Source organism: Paroedura picta, chromosome 2 (assembly GCF_049243985.1).
Source record: "Paroedura picta isolate Pp20150507F chromosome 2, Ppicta_v3.0, whole genome shotgun sequence".
NCBI lineage: Eukaryota > Metazoa > Chordata > Lepidosauria > Squamata > Gekkonidae > Paroedura > Paroedura picta.
The window spans coordinates 148,986,681-149,010,554 of NC_135370.1; the positions used below are offsets into that span (position 1 = coordinate 148,986,681).

At 46.0% G+C, this 23,874-nt stretch overlaps 1 protein-coding gene across 1 annotated transcript; it reads right to left on the reverse strand.

Moving 5' to 3' along the window:
• Nucleotides 1-6,121: 6,121 nt before the first annotated feature.
• PGF (placental growth factor) lies at nt 6,122-19,778 on the reverse strand. Its single transcript, XM_077323254.1, has 7 exons — nt 19,419-19,778; nt 15,120-15,159; nt 13,571-13,767; nt 11,858-11,934; nt 10,048-10,077; nt 9,881-9,961; nt 6,122-8,478 (listed from the first exon to the last, which is right to left on the reverse strand). The coding sequence occupies exons 1-6, from the start codon at nt 19,473-19,475 to the stop codon at nt 9,892-9,894; spliced, it is 471 nt and encodes a 156-aa protein (XP_077179369.1). The 5' UTR covers nt 19,476-19,778; the 3' UTR covers nt 6,122-8,478; nt 9,881-9,891.
• Between the last annotated feature and the right edge of the window lie 4,096 nt (nt 19,779-23,874).

The following is a 23,874-nucleotide window of genomic DNA, read 5'->3' on the forward strand; positions in this document are numbered from 1 at the left end:
CGCATCTGCAGGAGGACCCGGCGCCGGCTCCTGTCGCGAGCGGCCCGCCTTGCCAACACCCGACGCGGCTTAGCCCCACTCCCCGACGATACAGCCGCCAACTGCATGCCCGCGCACCCAGGAGGACCCGCCGCCTACGGCCGCCAGCAACCCGCCTCGCAAACCGCCTCCCGATCTGCCCCCCTTCGACATCGGCCGCATCCGGCCCATCGCCGCCATTTACTGCCTCGCCGCCGCAAGGGAAGTTTGCCGCCCGCCCGCAAGTCCCGCAGAAGCCGAGAGCGCCACGGCCAGGGCCTGCGCCCATCCCAAGAACCAGGACGCCTCGCTGCCCCGCATAGGGCAGAGGGCCTGGTCATGGCACCCGGCCGCGGCCAACACAAACACAAGCTGTGACGGAGGCCGCACTGCCCCCAACAAGCACCACTCACCCACCCGCCCACACAGCGACGAGCTGCCGGCCCGGTCAGCTGCTGAAGCCGTGGGGCCAGCCACTCCTGCCAGCCGCCGCAGCATCGCCGCTGCACCGTCACCGCCCCCCACCCACCCCACCCGCGATGAGACATCGCCTGCCGCCCCACACGGCCACGAGCGGCCCGCAATGGATGCTGCAGGAGCGGCTGCGGGGGCACCTGCACGAGCGCCAGAGCCGCCACAATTATGATGACTTTTACTACCTTGCCGGTAGGCTCCGGAACAGGGGGGGGGGAGATGTGGGTGCTGGCGGCTCGCAGGCCGCCCCACGGCACGACTCCATGGCGCCCCTGGGAGACGGAGAGCCGGACAACCGCTCCCCCGAACTCACGAGCCCCGCTAGCGCCCGCTGTATTTGGACTACAGCGGGTTTGATTACTAGTATTATAATAGAGTTGGAAGGGGCCTCATGGGTCATCTAGTCCAACTCCCTGTACTATGCATGTGTGATAACACTAGGATAGTGAGCTAAAGCCTGCTGGTCAGCCTTTAATCTGGCTTTTTTTCAATGTCTTCTTCTGTCATTTCCATCCCTGTTTTCCTTTTGCATTATGGATGAGGAGACACTAAATGCCGTGCACTGGGGATTTCCAGGGGGGAAAGTTCACTGTAATAGCTGAGCCAGTTTTAATGTAGTAAAAAGCAGAGGGGGTGACGTTCCTTCATTAAAAACAGGTTGTTAATTTAAAACAAAATGGTTAGTGAATAAGGATAATGAAAGCAAAGAAAGTTCAGGGACGGGGAAAGGAAGAATTGGCTGAAGAGTGAACAGGAAGTCCAGGAAGTCCATCTGGACAAAGATTTTAATACAATGGGTTCTGCCCCAAGTAAACATACATGAGACTGAGCTGCTTAAATTAAGATGCTGATAAAGGCAGACAATGTCTTGGGGTACAACGCAAACACCTGCATTATTGTGGGACACTGAAATATTGCCTCACAAGGTTGTGGTCCTAAACATGTTTACCAGGAAAAAAATCCTAGAAAAATTCCAGTAAGTTTGAGTCATCATGATTAGGATTGGACCTAAGGGGGTGAGAGGTACACAGGGAACCACCTAAGAAGTGGAGAAGTTGTCGGATGAGTAATGAAAGGGAAGTTCTGACTGAAGTCCCTTGTTCTGACATAATGGTAACAATTATATCCTTACTAGAGGCAAAGCCCATTGTCTCCAAGAATCCAACAGGCGCTAGAGCTTGGCAGTGGGAAGAGGAAGGGGAGGAGTTGTCCAGTCTGTAAGGGCATGGGGTTGAATGTGTGTGTTGCGTGGGAGGTTGTGGTGGCATGGTGGCAAATGAGGGCAAGAGTGTGGAGATATGGGTGTCAAGAACCTGTGGTTTGGAATGTTCATTGAATGTGGAAGAGGACTGACTGTTGGGAATTGTGGCATAGTGGTTACAGATGAGCTTTCCAGAGCCATGTCCTCAGATATGTGAAGGGAAAATCAGACTGGAGACTCTTCTTAGGGGAAGATTACACGGCAACCAATTCCCCCCAGTTCTGTGTCATTTCCCTTCTTGTGTGAATTAGGCCACATTCAGCGAAATGCCCCTCTGCCCTAATACACATAGGGCAGTTACAGTACACAGGTGTCCACCCTTTTCCTTCTTTTCCATTTTTTCACTGTTGATAAAATGTTATGTGCCCACATGCTTCTTTCATGGTTGCTCCTTAGAAGAACGGATTTTTGTTCCCTATTGCTTACTACCCAAAGGAATCTCAAAGCGGTTTACAAACACCTTTTCCATTCGTCTCTCCACAATAGTCAACCTGTGAGGTATGTGGGGTTGTGAGAGATCTGAGAGAACTGGGAATGGGCCGCAGTGACCCAGCAGGCCTCAGGTGTCTCAAAGCATTTTCCAATCGTCTTCCCCTTCTCTCCCCATAGCTGACTCCCCATGAGGGAGGTGAGGTAGCGAGCCTCACAGGGAAGCTGGCAACCCTATGAGGAAGACTGTCTGTGCACAACAGTCTTGACCTTAGTAAGGGTTTTTATACTGTTTTTTTTATTTGCCAGGCCAAGGTTATTTGCCGGTTACTATTTCAATTACTATGCGTCTCCAGACATTTACTTGTTCTCTATTTACAGTTTCAGGCTGTAAATATTTATTTAGATCTTCCTGCACTGTCCAGACTCACAGGACTGATGCTGGTCTGCCTGTCTGCGCCCCAGAATACAAACAGTTGCTGGTAAGGGCTGGCCATAGCACATAGCCCAGGAGGGACACTCCTGCACCACTCCCTACCAACTGCAGGCAAAAATGGCTCATTTGAAGGCTGGACTCTGAGGCATTGTATGATTTTGAAGTCCCACCTCCAAACCTCTAGGAATATTTCCAACCCAGGGGTAGCCAACCTATAGGTGTGGCCTGGAGAGCTCGTGGAATTACAGCTCACGCAGAGTATAAAGATCAGCTCCCCAGGTAGAAAGGGCTACTTTGGAGAGGGTTGTGGTAGAGAAGAAACATTTAAGGCTTCCCACACAGGTTGTTGTTGAATTGAAAGGCTTGAGGCCTACTGCATAGGGTTGTTGTGCAGATGAAACAGGAGACAAAAGAGCCAGCTTCCTCTGCAGAATAACACTGTGCAGTGGCCTCAAATCTGCAGAGTTGCAAAGAAGAAAGACACATGGCTTGGCTGTGTCTAACCTCCGGGCAGAGCAGTATTTTAAGTGAGAAGGGCCTCCCTGTCAGGCAACTTCTGTGGCCTCCCTGTCAGGCAACTGTTTGGCAGAAGGGGAAAGTCCCCCCCCCCCTCAAAAGGAAGGCCCTGAGGCTCCCCTGCGTTGCTCTTGGAAAGGCCTCCCTCCCCTCAGTCAGGGCCTGTCAGAGGCTCCTTCGCAGCAGGCCTGAAGGGGGGGGGGAGCACTCTGCAGCCTCCTGCCAGCTCTGCCAGGGTTCTGAAGCAATTTGCAGTTGGACATGGCAGTTAGGACAGCCTTGGGGCGAAAAGGGCTGGCACAGCCTGTCCAAGCCTCTGTTCTCATCCCCCTTGGCAGCCCTACTGACCTCCTCTCCCTGCGATGGTCAGGAGCAGACTGGCAGCCAGACTGGGCTGGGTGAATGGAATTTTGGTCTGTCCTGGTGAGGGGCCAATAGGAAGGCACTTTGCGCGTCTCCTCATTGGCTGCTTGGCCCTGGATGGACACTCGGAGGGCCCAATCAGGAGCCACGATTGGGCCCTCTGAGTTTTTATCCTGGACAGGGCCCGCCCTAACTCCTCCCCAGGTGGCCTTACTCTTTTATTTAATAGGAGCGGTTAAAGATAGGAGCGGTTAAAGATAATAGCTATTATTTCATCTCTGAAGTACAGGAAAGGCTGCATAAATAGCCACCCTCACCTGGATAGTCAAGCTAGTCCAGTTTTGTAAGATCTTGGAAACTAAGCAAGATCAGTTGTTATTGATAATTCCTATCATGTAGAATTTTGTCTAGTTGATTCCTTGGATCACAGAACACATGTGAAAAAAGCAGCATTGGGGAAGAGGAAGAGAAGGAAAGGTACAAAACTACCCTTCTCCCATCTTCTATTAGTATCTTTTCCCCTTCCTCACTGCAGCCCCACAACCTGCATGGCTCTTTGTTAATGCAGGCCCCATATACCCAGAAATCAATTTTCCAGGGATTAAAAGACACCATGGAGTTGAGAAACATGGCAAAAATCTACATCCATTAGTATCTTCAACTGACAAATCAGTGGATCCAAGTAATGAAGGTTTCTTTGCTAACAGAGCTAACTGAGAATGCAATTTATTATTATCACATTGTAATGATCTGTCCTGAGGTTCTTGTTCCATTTCGCTATAATTCTGTTCTTCATTTTATCTGCACAAGAACTCTTATGAGCTAGATGACACTGGGAGTGTGTGACTGGCATGCTGCTGACTTGGACAGCTGTGCTTTTGCGGGTAAAACAGATTAGCACTAATGCATTGGCAAAAGCCACTATTGCTAAATGTGATACATGTAGATAGATGAAAGGGGCTGGAAGGGGATGAACTGAGACAATTTGGCAGCTTATGTTGTGACAGCCTTCTGGCCATCTCAGAGTCAGCTATGGTGGCAAACTCTTACACAGAAAATGTTAATAGTGTCTTGGTATTCTTGATTTTGTAATACTTGGCATACTCCAGCCTCTTGTTTATGGAATGTCCTGAATACAGTTCTTCAAGAAAGCAATTACCTGTGCTTTGACAATATGCACAGCAACCTAAATGTGAGAATTGATGCCTTTATTCCCCTCCTCCCCCATCTTTCCTAGGTATTGCATATCAACAGCAATGATATACTGGAGTGGCCTTATAAACAGAGCCTGTTCTCTCTCTTTTGGCGGTTTCCAGGAAACTATTTAGTGAGAAACTTTTCCACATTTAATTCACTGGCTTCATTGAGGCAGAAGACCTTTTAGGTATGTCAAGGATGACAAAGTAATGTGTCTTCTGAAGCATCTGTACTTGGCATAGAAAGTGTTTCCAATGCAATTGGCAGCAAGACTTAGCCAAGTGTTTGTGCAATATTGCTTAAAGTTTTTGATGTGGAACACATCTTCTGTCATGCCTCCTGGGAGGGAAATGGGCACAGACATGACGTTGGTAATCCTGTCCCAGGGAGTACGCCAGAACAGGGAGGGAGGTGGCCAGCGGAGGAGGCAGAGGCACTGGCTGCAAGGCCGCCGCAGGCTGAGACACCGACCTCAGGGTCTCCAGGGGCTGGGGTACAGGCTGCAGAGCTCCTAGGGGCCACCCGCTGTCTTCCAGGTCTCTGGGGGGCCAGGGCAGAGGTCACATGGTTTCCAGAGGCCAGCCTGCTGCCCTTGAGGCTTCCGGGGGCTGGGGTGCAGGTTATGCAGCTGGCCTCCAGGGCATGGGCTGCAATGTCCAAGCACTGCCCTCCAATCTGGAGGGCCCTCCTGTCACATGAGATAAGGAGGGAGGGGGGAGGACTGTGTGTGAGAGGGGGAAGGAAGCTTTGTCAAAAACAAAGCTTGCTCCTGTGCACAGGAGCACTTAAGGGCACTTACATTCTGCCCTCTGCTGAAAAAGCAGCTAATCTTCCTCAAATGGCGTTCCTTACAAAGGAACAGACTAAACTCAACAAGAAAATAATGCTTAAATCCCTACAGGCAGGGAGAGTAGATAGGGGGAAGTCCTGTCTCAGAGGCAGAGCACTTGCTTTGCAACAAAGGTCCCAGGTTCTATCTCCAGCATCTCCAGCTAACAAGATCAGGTAGTACATGATGTGAAAGACCTCTACCAAAAACCCTGGACAGCCTTTGTATGACTCTTTATTAAGCAGCTTCATATACTTCTCATGCTGTTACTTCCTGATTCAATTCAATACATCTGGAATAAAGACAACGGGTGGGCTTGTATTATATAATGTTTCTAATGCATTACAATCTATCCAAAGATGGGACTGGTCATAAAACAAATATAAAAAATAAATGGCACATTCTGTTTTTGAAAGCTCTGTAAATAGTTGATGGTGACTGATTCTTCTTTCCCAAGCTGTGAGCACTGGCTGACAGTTTCAGTGTTAAAAGTATATTTAATCCCCACAATAAAATGATGATATTTTATCTATTCCGAAATACAAGTCCGGCAGGCCTAGAATTCAAGCAGTCTGAGCTGAGATTTTAACAAGCTACACAGTGTCGAAATTTATTTATTAAAATGATATGCCACTTAACAACAATCCTGATGTGGTTAACAATAAAGCAATAAATATAAATAACAATAACATAAATACAAAAACACATTATGAAACACTCAGTAAATACAATACTTAACATCTGGGGAAAAAATGAAAATAGCATTCCTCCAGTTAACTATCTCCTGGGTGCACAATTTGGTTTGCATATCAAAGGGCTTTGGATAAGCTATCAGGTTCAAAAAAGGACCTGGGACACTTTTCACAGATGGCTGTTTAGCCAAATCCTATGCATGTTTACACATAAGTAAGTCCAATGAAGTTCAAGTAAGTTTACACAGAATGACAGCTTTTGTTTGACCAACAAGCTATCTGTATCACTAAAGCTGGGAAAGGCACTCGGCATTACACAGTAAATAAAGTACAGAGTCCCTAATGACAGTTGCATAGTTTGCAGAAAAAGAATTTAAGGCTACTGTCTACTAAAGACTGAAATTGAGCTGTGCTACATTTAATTGGTTTAGGTTGCTTCCACATTAGTTACTGGACATTGTCCATTCATGAAAATCTTATGAACAATCTACCTAATACTGTGCCAACATGTTGCATTTCAGTGTCTACTATGTTGTCTTTTTCAGATCTGATTGGTGACCATTTTTTAAAACAGTGCAACTGCAGAGCAAGTCAGTTCACTGTAGACTGGCAAACAGTGATTGAGGCCTCCTAGAGCTGTTGTCTCTTTAAATGTTGCCTGTTCCTTCTTTATCTTACTGTTGCTTTTGTTTTTCAGCTTAGTTATTTTCTGTTTACTTGCAGTAGTCAAGGCACTCCCGAATCTATCATTAATCAGCTTTTGTTCGTGGTTTTTCTTCTTGTAGCCCAAGCAATTGTTCATTAATTTTTTATGATCATGCAATTACTGCATTTCAATAATTGAAAAATTATTTTATAATAATTTAACTGCTCAAAATTGCAGTAATCTACATAAGAACATACTTACAAACTGATTAAGGACCAATTTATAAATGCTGCAGCCATTGTGAGTGAACAGAAAATACTTAATTAAACAAAGAAGCAGAAATATCTATGTAGTAAGACAAAGGAAGAACCAAAATATAAATGGAATTTGCAGGGGAGAAGCAGAAACTTTGTCGAATGGGACATTTACAAATAAACATGTAGCAGGCATGGACATTTGTATGGAAAACATAGAACTGTATTACCTGATATGGCATCATGTTTTAATTCCTCTTGCATCTTTCTGCAGAAAAGGAATAACTGAACCTGCAGATGTGTCCCAGTGTAGAAGGAGACTCTAACCTTTATGAAGGGTGTGTGTGTAGATTAAGGCTTGACTAATAGCCCCTCTCCATGTCAAACTCATACCCTTTTTGAAACAAGAAATTTTCAAGAAGTAGTATGTAATATGGTTTTAGAGTCTGCTGCTTGAAGAAAAAAAGCTAACCCACCCACTGGGCAATCCAAACCTCTTATGTGCACCTAAAGCAGCTCTTTGTACCCTGGCCCTTGTGCCTTAACTCTGCACTTAAATGAAAAGTCACCTTTCCACCGAATTTACATCATTGTTTCTCTCCAGACTATCCCTGGGTATCTGGCCTTGCCACCACCAGCAGCCTTCATTAGGCAACATGTGTCCTTAATAGGTGCTCTTCTTCTTCTAGGCAAAGGAGGTTCACAGACACTACAAGGGCAGGATGCAGATTCAACAAGAGGAACCTCTGAGCTGGAGAAGCAAAGTTGTGCTCTCAAACATGAAAATGCTGTATGTGCCCTGATCCATATGGTGCCCTGGAAGATTTCCAAGGATCGTCAGTTCCTTCCACAAGCCTCCCTTTCTCTGTAGGTAAGTTTCAGAGAGGCATATTATTGTGGCATATGACTTCTAGTCCAAGAAAACCTATATCATAATAAACCTTCTAGGCTTTACCAGTGCCACAGGTTTCTTTGTTGTTTGCCTTGCAACTTTGCAGTCCATTAAAACAAACAGTTATTTTAATTTTTCTTCCTGAAAGGTTAATGTTTACTTTCTGGACAGCAAAAGCAAACAAGGCATTCAGCCTTTTGCTATTGTTTCTTTTTCAATCTCAAGGCATTATTAAATGGAAACATTTTATGGCAAGCTCTAAAGATATATATATAGCAAACAAAATGCATTTTAATTAGGGGTGCAACCTTTAGCTGATTAGCCAGTGCAAACTGTCCACAAAAAAGCTTAGTTGCAGATTAAAGTTTCACCCTTGCCTTGATTAATTGGTGAGGCCAGCAACCAAGCAAAATCTCTTGGGTCGTGGGAATCTTGAGCGACCACAGAAGTGCATCATCATCGTCCTCTTTGCTGCAGATTTAATGAAAAAGAGATTTGAAAATGGCTTTTCTTTCTGTTTTGTATACAAAGCTAGCAGACATCTTGAAATAGTAAATTACTTCTCCCTTAATGAAAAGTGACTTAATATCCCAGGACCCTCCAAAAACATCTTCTTGCTGATATTTTTACAATTTAGTTAAATGTAATCCATTCATCTCTTAAAATCCCTATATTCAATCTATAAATAATTATTAATCAATCAAAAGCCTCTATTTATAATATATGCCAGTATGGTTTGTACCTTGAACTGTTATATAAAAATGAAGACAGTTGCACTTTGATGCTAGCAAAACTCTGTGGGAAGACAGACTCCAGGGGAGTATCCCAGTGGTACTTAGCAAAGATATCCAATAGAAAATATCCTTGGGCATTTTAAGACACAAGGAATTCTAGTAGGAGAATTAGACTATTTCCTTCTCCCAAATTTCTGAAGGAACCTGTGGGGATGAAAACCCTTTCGGTGTTCAAGGACATTTGGTATGGAAGATTCATCTTTGGCACATTGTCCACAATGCAGCTAAAGTTAGATTCAAATGAGCAGCCGTGTTGGTCTGAAGTAGCACAATAACATCAGAGTCCAGTAGCACCTTTAAGACCAATAAAGATTTATTCAAGGCGTGAGCTTTCAAGAGCAAGCACTCTTCCTCAGTTCATAGTCTGAGGAAGAGTACTTGCACTCGAAAGGTCACGCCTTGAATAAATCTTTGTTGGTTTTAAAGGTGCTACTGGACTCTGATTAGTCATTCTCAAGTTCTACTGAAATAAATGGGATAAATTACCAATAACTAATTTAAGTCCCATTCATTTCAAGGAGAATTAAATGTGACTATCTTTAGCTGGATGAGAACATGCTTCTTGTTTTGTTCACAGTGATTTCCATGCATCATTTGCTTAGTCATTAGCACCAGTCGCTAGCTCTTACATCTCAGACCAGTTTCTGCCGCCAAGCCAATCGCCTTTAAACTCCTGATGCACTTTGTGGTATTAGATAACTGAATGGAAATTGCAGTGAAGACAAAGTGCACTTCAGAAATTATTCCCAGTGGCAGAATCATGTTTCTTTGGTCTGAGAACCTCTTGGTGCATGACCAAACCAAAGCCATAATCCAGAGCTACAGGGATAGTAATTACTGTGCACAAAAGCCATGGGGATGTTATTAATCTTTTTTTGCAAAAAAAATGGTTTTCAGGTAGGTAATAGCTGCTATTTTTTATTCTGTGCAGTGGAATCCACTAGCTACCCATGATCCATACAAAGCTCTGTCTGAAGCCAGGAACTAGACATCGCTAGAAGTAGCCATCCTTTTCTACCCATGACACTCACTCTCTCTCTCTCTCTCTCTCTCTCTCTCTCTCTCTCATTGTTATTCACTCACGCAGAGATCAGTCTTTCAGTCTGTGTCTTGCCCTCTTCATCTTGCTTCCTCTTCCTCTTCCCTTGGGCCTCCTCCTCCTTTAGAACGAAAGATGAAAAAGAGTGGGCAGAAGATCACACTGCAGAGAGTCCGATAATTCAGAATCTCTGTAAATTCTACTTACCTCCCTGGCTTCCGAATCTCTTGACGAAGCCTATGAAGAAGACAGTTACACAGTCATGTTAAAGTTATGACGTCTACAAAATTAATGAGATGATGCTACAGAAACGAACACAAAAGCTTGCACTTTTACTTGTCAGGATTAAATCCTCATGAGGAACACAACCATTCCGGATCCCTCTGTTTCTCTTATACTAGTGAACTCGTGTTTCCATCTTTAGTCGCTTTTCATTGCCCACAGATGCTCTGCTGCTGTCTGCAGTTGGACTATACCTCTACTGGCAGTCTTCAAGCAAAGGTTGGATACACACTTTTCTTGGATGCTTTAGGATGCTTTGGGCTCATCCTGCGTTGAGCAGGGGGTTGGACTAGATGGCCTATATGGCCCTTCCAACTCTATGATTCTATGATTCTACTTACAATCATTTCTAAGGTCTCAGAACCCAAGTGAAGTCTCAGTAACAGCCTTAGAGCAGCATTCATTTATTTACTTAATTTATTCCCCATTTTCTCCCCCAACAGGAACCCAAAGTGTTTTACATTATTTTCCTCTCCATTTTATCCAACATTAATGAACTTCAGGAAAACATGATGGTTAGAGATAAAAGAGGGTGCTGAGCAACTTTCAGACTCTGCACATTCATTCATTTACTTGAAAGATGTATATCACACAGTGTTGGCAGAGTTATAAATATACAAGGAGGATCTCAGTACAAGAACGCTTAAAAGGATAAAAATGTTTTATTTGGAAGAGAAATGAGCTTTCTACAGAAAGAGGAGAGAGACCTAACTGTCTACCTGTTGGGTTTTCTTCATTTATCTGTTGTGGAGACAAGCAGGGAAGAAGTGTTCCCAAAGGAGCAGGAAGTCTCCAAATGAGCCACTCAGGACCCAGGAAGAGACTATTTAAAAAGTATCAGGGAGTTCTAACTATGCTAAATACACATCCCCTCTCATGCCCCCTGCAGGATATTCTTCATATTGTGTTCAACCATGCATGCTACAGATCTTGCATATTTTAACAAAACAGTCTCAGCCTAATAATAGTATACACCAATACACTGACACACAAAACATCAGAATATTTGAAAAAATCATGGACATTAATGAAAAGCCCCTCTGCCCCAATAAAACAGCTTTGCACCTCTATTGCCATGACTGAAGAGATAACAGCTTTGGATGACTGAACATACTTAGGAGGAGAAATTGCTAGCAGTAGCTGATTTTCAGAGCACAGCTGAAGTGTAAGTTTATATAGGAAGAGTTGATCCTTCAGAAGCAGAGAACCATGAGAACTACAAGAATGCATATTTCAAAAAAGAGGGGCCTTCCAACTGGTAGTAGCAAAAATGTAACCTCAACTATGAGGTGTATTGTGTGCCTACAACATTAACTTAGAAAAATAGGGGTTGCTCTCACCATGTTTAGGGTTCCAGACAGCTGGTATTATTCTACAGGCAAGATACTGTATAAATCTAAAGCATTATTGTTTTGGAAAGGCCCTATCTCTGCTTGCAAGAGAAAGCTTACTAAGAGGAAGGGAAGAATTACAAGATGCCTCTATAGATTCAGGTGAGTAGCCGTGTTGGTCTGAAGCAGCAGAACATGACAGAGTCCAGAGGCACTTTTAAGACCAACAAAGTTTTATTCACGGTATAAGCTTTATGTGCATGCAATCTCTGTCTCTATGTATGTCTCGGAGAAGCTTGCTGCAATCAAAGTTTGGGCTCACTCAATCCAACAGGACTTAAAACGATGTCAGCAGGATGCCCAAAGTACAGGATGCGCTAGTCTGCCACAATAAAGATCCATACCTGCACAAACATTTCTTGTGTTCTGCAAATGACATCTCCACGTAGGATGCCTGATTCCCAGATTTCATCCTTAGGAGCTGAAAGGGAAAAAAGTGTGTCAGCCCTCGAATATTTGTTATCTCTTTTGCTACTGTCACAACCTCTTTTTTTTGTTCCTGCTACAGCCCTAACCGAAGACATTCTGATGTGTGAGCCAGAACTTCCAAGTGGCAGCCACTGGTTAATATGGGGACCAAAGGATCTTCCATCAATTTTAGTGGTGCTTATGCAGGAGAACTTCCTGGTAGATTGTCAAACTCAGCTGTCTTCCAGCATGATCTTCAGCACCAGCTTTCTGAGGTAATTGACTCATTTGTACTCATAACAGGCTTGCCTGTTTCTGTTCTGCCATGACTGAGGACTTCTGAATCCTTGGATCATGAACCTCTAGGAACATTTAAACCAAATGTTTGAAATGAATCCTGATTCAACCTGGGTGTAAACTGCATGGAGCTTTTATTCCAATCCCAGGTCGATTCAGTCCCTGCCGTCTACACAGAATGCGATTTCCGTTTTGATTTTGGTCAATTTAAATTTTCCTACTGCAGCAAGGATTGATCGGGAGAGACCCTACCTTTATTGTGCGATATCTTAGAGAGAGTGCTTTTAATTCTCAATATTTTAAGATTCAGATTGAGAAAGCAGGCTGTTTTGAATCTGGGCTTTGCTCCATGATAGAGAATCCCTGATTGGCCAAAGCTCCTCATGTGACAAGTTTGCCTTAAAGGAGAAGCCCCTAATTTCTCTCAACTTCTGTTGGTCTTGGACTTTTTTTCCCCCTCCTCTGCCTTCTTCGATCCTCTTTCCCCCCGTCTCCAAGAAAAGAAAGAGGCTCCCTGCTTGGCTCCTCTCCCTCCCTTCAAGAAAAGAAAGAAAGAGGCTTGGCTCTCCCCCCCCCCCTTCCGAACTACCCTAACCACATGCAGAATACTTTTCTGTTTCAATGGGGGAGGGAGAGGAAGACCTGAGTTCAAATAGATCTGAATTCAACAGGATTGACAATGGAATAAACAAAGTAAGTGCAGACTCTGCCCTAGATGAACCCAGCTCAGTGACTATGTACAGTCAAGAAGAGCAGACTGTATTGGTTTATTTACTTAATTATTTTATTTTATTTATTTTTCAATTTGTATCCCACCACTCCCACACAGTGGCTCATGGTGGGTAACATCCATCCCCACAGTAAAAATCCCATTAAAACAATCTTAAAACCCCCATTAAAACCACCTTAGACGGCAACAAACCATCCCCCACTCAAACAGACTCCTTAAAAAATTCCTCAGGGGAAGAGAAGCCGGGTAGCTGGATGGAAGAGGCTGAAAGGGCCTAGATGTACCTTGCTCTGGCCTCAACCAAATGCCTGGTGGAAAAGCTCTGTCTTGCAAGCCCTGTGGAACCGAGCTAGTTCCGTCAGGGTCCTCAGCTCTTCCAGGAGCTCATTTCACCAGGTCAGGGCCAGGACCAAAAAGGCCCTGTCCAAGGCCAGGTGAACCTCCCATAGGCCAGAGACTTCCAACAGATTCACACCCACAGAGCGAAGTGCCCTATGGGGGGGCATAAGGAGACAGGCGGTCCCACAGATGTGGGCTCCAAGCCACACATGTTACAAAGTTTGATGTGGGCTCATGACAACTGTTTTCATGACAACTAGGAATGCATAGAAGAATCTCTTACTTGCATGGTGACATTGGTCATCTCTGTTGGTACACACTGAAGGGTCTCATCTCCACAGCATCCACTGCAGCGATGCAGGGAGACGCAGGAAGGACTGAACATGTGCTCCACTTCACAGGGGTACTCAGACACAATATTAACAAGTTTTTCCATGGGCTGGCAGGAGCTGCGATTCCAAACATCATAAAATGATAGGACTGGAAAAGATGCCAAAAGGAGATCACGATTTCAGCAATCAGTTGAGGCTCTGACTTAGATAGGCCAGGCTAGCCTAATTTTAGCAGATCTTGGAAGCTAAGCAGGATTGGCCCTAGTCAGCATTTGGATGGGAGACCACCAAGAAATACCAAAGCGACGACTGGCAATGGGAAACCACCTCTGAATGTCTGCTGCCTTGAGAACCCCAGAGGGTCACCATAAGTCAGCTGTGACTGGACGGCAAAAAAGTTTTAAGGAGTCAGGAGTAGCAGTTGGCAGAGGGGGGTGATGTCATACTATATTGCAAAAACGCCTCAAAGGCTACCATGCCTCCCATTAAAACCAGTGGTGGTTCCAATTAAACCAGATAGCAACCCTGGTGGGATCCGTGTCTTTTACATAAAGAAAACTAGACGAGGAACTAGTTTCATGGTATTAAGGGGTCATTTAGCAACATATTTCCAAGATATACACTCCTTTCTTGCACATGACCGTTAATGCTTCACTAAATGCTGAACCATTCTTCTGTTGTGTCAGGGTCACAAGAACTTTCTATTGGATATGTGCTGAACCCCCACTAAGAATTCACTTCTCAGCCACATGGAGGTCCAGTTTGGATTGGGGCTGCCTGAGAGGGCATTTAAACTTTCCCCTGCACCAGTTATCCAACCAGCAACAGCCCCAGATGGTGGCATTTGCTCCCTTTGGGGCAGTACACGCCAGGACAACAGCACACAGCGATTCTGATCCAAACTGAGCCCTTCATACACCTTGGACCTGAGCTCCCCAAACAGGACGTTTCAGCACACATCTGATAGTGCACCTTTATGGAGGACATGCCACAAGGACTGTGTACTATGTAGATTCAGCTAGGTAGCCGTGTTGGTCTGAAGCAGCAGAACAAAGTTTGAATCCGGAACAAAGAGGTTTTATTCAAGGTATAAGCTTTCGTGTGCATGTACACTTCTGCAGATACAGTGAAACAGAATTCTGAAGAAGTATGCTCGCACACGCAGACTTATATCTTGAATAAAATTTTGTTGGTTCTAAAGGTGTCAACGGTCCCAAACTTCATTCTGTGTAATGTGTAGTGAGGCCTTTAGAAATCTTAATGACAATGTACAGAAAAAGCTTCCCTACCTGTTTGAATCAGCTAACAACTTTTTGACATGCTAAAAGAAAGAGAAATATGCATCGCTGGAATTACACAGCATAAATCAATGTAATCAGTAGGGTGAAATATCTAATAAGCAACGTAATAGGACTAGGATTACAGACGTCTGAAGCAAAGCAACTAGTGGCATCACACAATTAGAAAACATTGCACGAGAGGGGCAAGCTTCACACTCACCTCCCTCTTCAGGGGTGCTGTTTCGAGGAAACAAGTCTTCCTGTTAGAAAGAGAAAGGGGGGAGGGAGAAACCTAGTAAATAAAAAGTAAACCAAGCTTTAGTTGTAGCACCTCTTGTTTCAGAAAAGAAGCATTTTTCTAGTCCTTCTCTGACTCACAGGGATATTGTCATGCCTTCCTACATGTCCACGGAATAGTATATGATTTATAATTATTATTACTACTTATTAAATTTGTATACTGCCCTCCCGATGTCAGCTCAGGGTGGTGAGCCTCATATATAACACATTTTGCAATATACAAGATAAAAATCACAGATTTGTTAATTTAACTCCAAAACAACTTTAAGACATTTAAAACCATAAAACTTAAGCTGCTGTCTTGTCGAATTGACTGTATCTCTCCCCTAGATGTTCTCTTGGGCAAGTCTCAAGGGATATTGTGATGTTATAATGGGGGGCCCAGCAGATGTTATCAGTTCACTGGTCCCAACCAAACGCTCGGCTAAAGAGCTCTATTTTACAGGCTGCGAGGAACTATGCCAATTCCAATTGAATTAGCCTTAGAGAGAGAGACAATAAAATCAGAGTCCAGTAGCACCTTTAAGGCCAACAAAGATTTATTCAGGGCATGAGCTTTCGAGTGAAAGCACTCTTCGTGAGACGCCTGAATAAATCTTTGTTGGTCTTAAAAGTGCCACTGGACTCTGATTTTATTGTGCTACTTCAGACCAACACGGCTACCCATTGAAATCTATACTTAGAGAAACTGCAGTTCAGCTTCTAACCATCAGCTGTCACTCTAGTGCATAGATCCCTGTGCCTTGAAAATCTAATAAAGGTTTGTGCAAGGAAGGGTGAAACTAGTACAGATCTGAGGTGGTCAGACAGTGACACCCTCTGAACTGAGAAATGGAAAGAAAAACGGAGTGAAGAAGGTGCTTCAAACAGGAGAGATTTATGAGCATTTAATGATTGGTATAAATCAGCATTTGGTGGGGGGGGGGAAGCCATGTTTTTAAAATATTTTCAAAGAATAGTTCTAGGATGAGACGTGAAATAAAACAAAAGAAAGTGAAAGGGAATGTTTTGCTGGACCATTTGTCACTAATGTTTTTGACTACAAACCAGAAGTTCAAAAGTTGTTATTCCAGCAGAAGGTGGGTTTGTTCATGAAAGTATCAATGCAGTATCTGAGAATCAGTTTTCATAAACAAGATGAACTGGATAAGCAGTAACTGGAAGCACTAAAAATACTGGCTTGAACTATTCTGGCTATTCCTTGCTCCTTGCTTGCATGGCAATACCCTTTTTGGTATGTTGAAAAGTGGTTGTTAAAATAGCATCTAATTGGACTATACTTTTTATCCAGAATACATTGGGTAAATTTTAGGAGGAGATATTTTTTGCTGGACTGATACAGAATTTTGTTTCAAAAGCTTAACCATCTAAGATGCTGAATGCTCCAAAACAGAAGGAAAGAGGTAAACATGAAAGAGGGACAGATTAAAGGACAAGGATACCCCATTTTGAACCATAGCTGAGACCCTCTTTTCAGCTAGTAGCAATATTGGGGAAGGGAGAAAGAATGGACTATAGTGTAGTATTTCGAGTATTGGACTAGGATTTGGGAGGTAGGTTCCAATCCCTCCTTTGCCTTGGAGGTTTGCTGGGTGACCTTTAAACTCTCACACTTTCTCAGCCTAACCTACCTCACGTTGTTGTCAGAATGCTGTAAGCTGCTTTAGGTCCCTGTTGAAGCACATAAGATGAGCCCTGTTAGATCAGACCTGTGGTTCATCTATTCTAGCATTCTGTCTCACACAGTGGCCAACCAGTTCCTCTGGAGGGTCAGCAACAGAGCATAGAGGCTGAGACCTTTCCCTGATGTGGCCTCCTGGCTCTAGGATTCAGAAGTTTAGTGCCTCTGAATGTGGAAGTTCCCCTCATAAATAAATAAGAGGGACTGCACATCACACTTGAGGTCCTTGATGTGATGAATGTTCTTCATGCAAGGCAGATCTCAGCCCTGAACTTTGATCCACACCCAGGCACAAGCAACCAGTCCAGTGCAGATTAAAACCCCACCAACCAGCTGTTCATTTATTCATTATAAACATGGCTGGAAGATGGGAGGAACCCAGCCACACACTCAGTCTAATCTGCGGAACTTTAACTTTCCTAAAAGGGCTCCAGGGATATAGGAGCAAACAGGAAAGTCAGAGTGACCAGGAAATGCAAGGCAAGCAATTCAGAAAAGTGGAGCTTCACCTCATCCTACTTCTTTAGGCCAGATGAGCCTCTGACATAACTGAGTAAATGGATGATTTTAATTTTAGAGAAAACTGATAGTGTTAGAAGTAAAGGAAGAAGGAGGACAACTAGGGGACTGGGAACTGGGTTGCAAACATTTGGCAGTGATGCCATCTAAATTCTCTGTAATGACTCAGTGAATCTATGAGGTTGTTTGTGGAGGAAAGTCATCCTGGCTGCAAACAGAACTATGCCATGCGGGTGTCACTGAATCAGCATCCAGGATTTTGGACAGGAGAACTTTATTGTCTTCTCTTTCAATGTAACCATCATCAAATTTATTTACAGGGACAACAAGTGGTTCTCCTGCATTTTATCCTCACCACATCCCTATGAGGTAGGTTAGGCTGAGAGAGTATAACTGGTCCACAGTCTCCCAGCAAGCTTCCACGGCATGAATGGGGTTTTGAACCCAGGTCTCCCAGATACTAGTTCAACACTTTTAACAACGACACCACACTGGCTCTCCACCACATCCCTGAATTGAAATGTCTGCCAGGAATCCCCTTCCCCCAAAACACCACAACAGACCCTTTAATAGCAAAGTGCCTCACCCCACCATGCAGATAAGGAGAGCTGCAAGGAAAGAGGCCAGCTCCTTCATACCAGCCATGCAGACAAAACATCTGCTCATCCTATTTTCTTTGCACAAGAGAAGAAAAACCCTCAAAACGGACAACAGGACCATGTAGGTATTTGTGCCTCCTGATAAAACAGAATGCTTGCATGCTTATGGGAAGAGGGCAGGTGCAAGCCCTTTGCTTCCCTTCAGCAGAGGGAAATGTGGGACAGAAATGCTTCTCCGGAATCAGAAGAAGAAAAAAGCAGAAGACCCTGATCCCCAAGGAAGCTTGTGAAACAAGTATTTGCTTCTGGCTTTACAAGCTCCCTTCAAGCTGGGGACAGGAGATGGGAGAGATTGCCTTGTGCTTCCCCTGTCACAAGAGAAGTTCCCTCTCTCCTCTGCCGGGAGAAACCTGCAAAACAGGAAACAAGTCTCCCAGGTCTCTGCTTTGCAGACTTCATTGGGGCTGAACAGAGGAATATCTCCTGCCCTTCTCTTGTCCAAGACCCTCTCCCCCCCAGAGGGACACTCCCACAAAAGGAAGCGGAATCTTCCTGACAGGGGAGGGTATAGCTTAGCATGCAAAACAGTCCACGAGGCTCCCTTGTGGGCAGCTTGCCGGATCCAGAGGCATGAATCAATACCTTCTATATGGAGCCAGTCCACTCTTCCACAGAGTCTCGGGCCGAGGTCTCTCAGGCCACCTCCTACGTGATCATGAAATGGCAGGCACTGAACGCGCCCATGCCAAGCAGAAAAGGCTCTTCCGCTGAGCCACAGGGCCCTCCCTCGTGGAGCCTACTTGGTCCCTCACATCCAGTCACTGGGCCCTTACCTAAAGCCCTGGAAGCGGCCAGCCCATGCCAAGCCTCTGCTTGAGCTGCGGAAAAGAATAACAGTGGCTCTGACAAGGTAGGGGAGGGAGTCTTCCCCAGGCTAAAAAAAATCCTGCCTTGCTCCAATACCTTCGGGGGGGGGGGTCCAGATCACAAGACACTGTGCTTGAGCATTTTAAAGTGCAAAACAGCATTGCCAAGAAGGTTTTGGGCTCAGGCGGGGACCCCCGAGCGCTGAGCCCCGGAACCTCCTTTTCCGGCGCTTCCTTCTAAAGGGTCTGACTGCCTGTCCCCCGCCCCGGGCCGGGACCCCTCTTCGCTGGGGGCCAGAGGACAGGGCGCTCCTGCAGGGCTTCTTGTTCGGGGCCGGACAGGGACGGCGTATGCATCGTGGGCGCTTTTAGCCGGCAGCCAGAAGCCCCCGGGCGCCCTCCACCACGCCCAGCCGCTGCGCCGGCTTCAAGAACTTGCTCGGGCGGCATGTTGCGGGGGCCAGGACGGGACTCCCACCCCGGGCTTGACCCGGGCGCCACCTGCCACGGGTGGGGAGACCGAGAGCATCCCTCCTCCTCCTCCTCCTCCTCACCTTGGCGCCCACCGTCTGCAGGGCAAGAGCCACGAGGAAGGCGCCGAGAGTTGGCATCGCCGGCTCCGCAGCTCTTTCTGACTTCCAGCCTAACACGGAGCGGAGACCTCGAGCGTGCCCAGCCCAGCGGCAGCCGCACCATCGGCCCGGGCGTCGCGTCTCCGGGGCCCCTTGGCGGGGCACTCGTGGTTCCCACAAGCAGCCGCCCGGCGCCAGGCCAGCCTCTGGCGCCCCCGAAGCAGGCTCCGGTCCAAAGCGCCCACAAGCGGCCGAGCGAGAAGCAGGCTCCGGCTCCGGCTCCGACTGATCTGCGGCCGGCTCCCGGCTGCCCGTCCAGCTGCCCCGAGGCCACGTGCCCGCCCTCCAGCTCCGCCCACGACCCGGCTGCCTTCCCGCCTTCGCCTCGCCGGCCCCGACGCGCTCCCGCTAGCCGCTGCGCCCCTGGAGAGCAACCGAGGGCCAGCCGGCTGGGTGGGCGCTTCTGACCTCAGGCCGGAAGGCTTGGGGGGGGGGGGTCGCCGCCGAGCCCGGGTCGCCTGCGCCTCCACGCGGGGCCACCAGCGAGGGTTCCCCGCAGGGAGCATTCGCCCCGCTCGGCTTGCAAGATTGTGGGGCATCCCGGTACACACGTGCATATCCTGGGCCCGTCGCGGCTCGCAAGCCTCCCTGTCCAGGTGTGTGAAAGTGGCGGGCTGGATGGAAAGACGTCTGGTGCCCGGGGTGGGGGTGGGGGGGTGTATAGGTGCTCCTGTCAGTTATGTGGCATGCAGGATGCGGGCGGCACAGCGCCAGCGTTGTGTGCGTGCAGAGCTGTGTCCCTGTGCAACCTGAAGCCAGAGGCCTCTTAGCGCCTTTCGAAACCCTGGCAGGGATCTCAGTGTAAGCTGAAACGGCTGCCTTGATTGCAGGTGGAAAGGTACGTCTGGTGGATACATGGTGTACTCGGGCGCTGTGGCCAAATGCATCTTCCCAGGACTTCGGCAAGCAGTTAGAGGGTATTTGCACAGATGGTGTTCCATCCAAAGGATTCACATTCAGTCTTACAGTGTGGAAATTTGGAAGTGTATGAAGCAGCCCTGAGGGCTCCTTGTGCACTTGAACAATATTAGATCAAGTCTGTGGAAATGCACACTTTTAATGGTGCCTGGAGACATGCACCATGTGTAGGTGCATCTATTTGTGCCCATGTAGCCTAAGCAATTTCTTTCTACCCTGACAATGACATAAGTGAGCCCCCCTGCTTCTTTATCTTGAGGAACTTCTTGGAGTAATTTATTTCATTCAGAATGCCACCATCCCTGTAATAAAGCGCACCTTCCGAACCCTAGACATTTAGGATGAGTCCAAAGTTACAGGGATTTCTTGATCCTGTGAAGTCAAGGAACTCAAGAATACTTGTGGTATTAATAGTTCTGAACCCCACAAAGAAATTCACATTTGAAGACTCAAATTAGAGCCAGCAAAGAAAGGAGTGGAACAGGTGCCCCATGTTGAGACCTCCTGTCCTGTCATGGGTAGAGTGGTAGACTGGGATCTGGGGAGCTCAGGATCAAATCTCTGCTCAGACATGGAAGCTTGATATGTGATTGGGCCAGTCGCACACTCTGAGATTAGCCTACCTGACAAGATTGTTGTGAGGATAAAAGGAAGGAGAGAATGTTGTGAACCAGTCTGGGTCCCCGCTGGGGAGAAAAGTGAGGTATAACTGAAATATATAATGTAGGAAATCAGCAAAAGGTCTACACTGAAAATAAAACACAGAGCCTGTTTCAAATTCAGTTTTCATCTACTGTGGGGCATGAGTGAAGAGGTCATTATGACGAACTCAAGACTAGCAGGAATAACTCTGCCGTTCATTTAATCAGTGGATAAATGTTATCTCTGTGGGTTTTTCTCAACTACAATGTTAACCTCTATTTCACAGTATATCACATGATACATTGGTGTACCAAAAACCAAACTTGGAGAAGAGCCATGCTGTTATAGAGCACATGCTTTGCATGTATAAAGTATTCAGTCCTTTTAATCTTCTCCAAGTTAAGGATCTTGCTGAGAATTTAGAGGTCTGTTGCCAGTCAGAGTAAACTATGATTTTTCAAATCTCCTGTCTTTCCACATCAAGGTGTGTGCTAAGCAAGCTTAAATGCCGCTTTTCTCTACCAGAAGGAGTCTCAGAGTGGCTTACAGACGCCTTCCCTTTCCTCTCCCCACAACAGACACACTGTGAGGTGGGTGAGGCTGAGAGAGCCCTGATATCACTGCCCGGTCAGAACAGTTTTATCAGTGCCCTGGCGTGCCCAAGGTCACCCAGCTGGCTGCATGTGGGGGAGCGCAGAATCGAACCCAGCATGCCAGATTAGAAGTCTGCACTCCTAACCACTACACCAAACTGGCGCTCAAAGGAGCTTGTGTTGTGGTGGCAGTTGTTGTTGAAATTACTTTAAAGAAATCTGCTCTGCCAATCAGATTTCCAATGGCCAGTTAGAAGCCCTGCCAGGCAAATGCCGCACGTGGCCTCACTTCCTTTCTGAAAACACTTGTGGGTCCCAAGAAAGGTGTCGGTTGTGTGTCATGGTGCCCAGACTGGTCTCACTCTTCATTACTAACAGCAAGTGTGTGGAAGGAAGACCACCATGGAATATCAGGGCATGACACAGAGACAGGCCATGGCAAACCTCCACTGATTGTCTTTTGCCTTAAAAATCCCACAGGGTCGCCATTGGTAGCAAAAAGGGGGGGGGGAAGTAGCTTGTGCCATTCAAAATCCATCTTGTCCTGCATTGTGCAGGGGGTTGGACTAGATGACCCAGGAGGTCCTTTCCAACTCTGTGATTCTATTATTCATGCATTATAGTAAAGCCAGCAATGACTGCCTTCATCTCTCAGCTTGGAACCTCCCAACTTTTTTAGATATTCACAGCCATGTGGTAGCTATTGTGTGATTGGCCTTGTTTCTACAGCAGCCATTTTGTGTTTGGCACCCAAAATTCCAAAAGCTTAGCTATTACCAGATTTACATGTTTGTGTTATCCAGGCATGAATGGGAACAGGAAATACAAACTAAATGACATCTACACAGTGGCGGGTATGAGAGCAGCTATTTGTAGTGTTTAAAGAGCAGTGGCTTCTAATCTGGTGAGCCAAGCTTGATTCCCCCCTCCTCTACATGCAGTCAGCTTGGTGACCTTTGGCCAGTCACAGTCCTGTTAGAACTGTTCTCACACAGCAATCTATCTCAGGGTTCTCTTGGTCTTATCTACTTCACAGAGTGTTTGTTGTGGGGAGAGGAAGGGAAGGTGGTTGTAAGCCTCTTTGAGACTCCTTTAAGCAGTGAAAAGTGGGGTATAAAACCCAAATCTTCTCTTAGATGATCAGCATAGATTCATGCTGTGTCTGTGATGCTGTGTGACCATGAACACATCTCAGATAGCTGTGATATTCACTGCAAGTGTTGAATGAATATGCATTTTGTTCATTACACTTCTGCCCTTTCTGGGGTTGCCAACTCCAGTTTGGAAAATTTCTGGACATTTGAGGTAGTCTGGGTGAGGGCAGAGTTTGGGGAGCGAGACCAACTGGGCCATGATGCCACAGAGTGCTCAGTCCAAATTGACCACCTCTTCCAGGGGAACTGATCAGTTTTAATTCCAGGAGAATTCCAGCAGGTCCCACCTTAGTATCCCTAAGCTTACCCTTGCTCTCACTCAGAACAGTGGACCTGTTTCCTCTTTCAACCTTCTCATGATGTAGGTGAGAGCCCAGTCCTTAACAGACGATACTAATTGTTGAGTAAAGATGCATCATATGGCAGTTCAGTTCAGGATTTAGTATCTCATTTGTAGCTTAGAGTGTTGGATAGAGATGTGAGGATTCAGGACATTTAAAAATACTCCAAAGTTTAAGATTAAACCTTGGAAATAAACAGCCTAGCCTAATGCCTGATGATTGACTGTAGGAGACCATATAAGGGGATTCAGTTTATGATTTCTACTACTCTCTTTCAGTGTCTCTTGGTGATTGGATTTTTCTTCTTAGCTTCTCTTGTGCTACACATCATTAAGATTAAGAAATCAAGCTCTCAGAAGTCAGCTTGTACGTCAACTTTTCTGCCCTTGGACATGTGCCTTGAGCTAATTTGTTTTATATATATTTATTGTTACTAATCATCTTTAAACAGTGGTTGTCTGTGTGCCAGATCTGGATTAGGGCTTTCTTGTACTCTGTGCTGCACAAATGAAGATGGAGGGGTTGTCTTGGCCCCAGATATATTTTATACATGCTATTTGCTACTGATCACACAATGTTACTCAATTGTGGTTTGGAATTTCATAAGCCTGTGGTTGGAGCAAATTCCACACATTTAATGTGTGTGTTTCTCTTGAGCACAGGCCGGATTTGGCCAGTGGGTGGGTCAGATGGATGGTAGCAAACTTGTACACTGTCTTCAGGAGCTGCA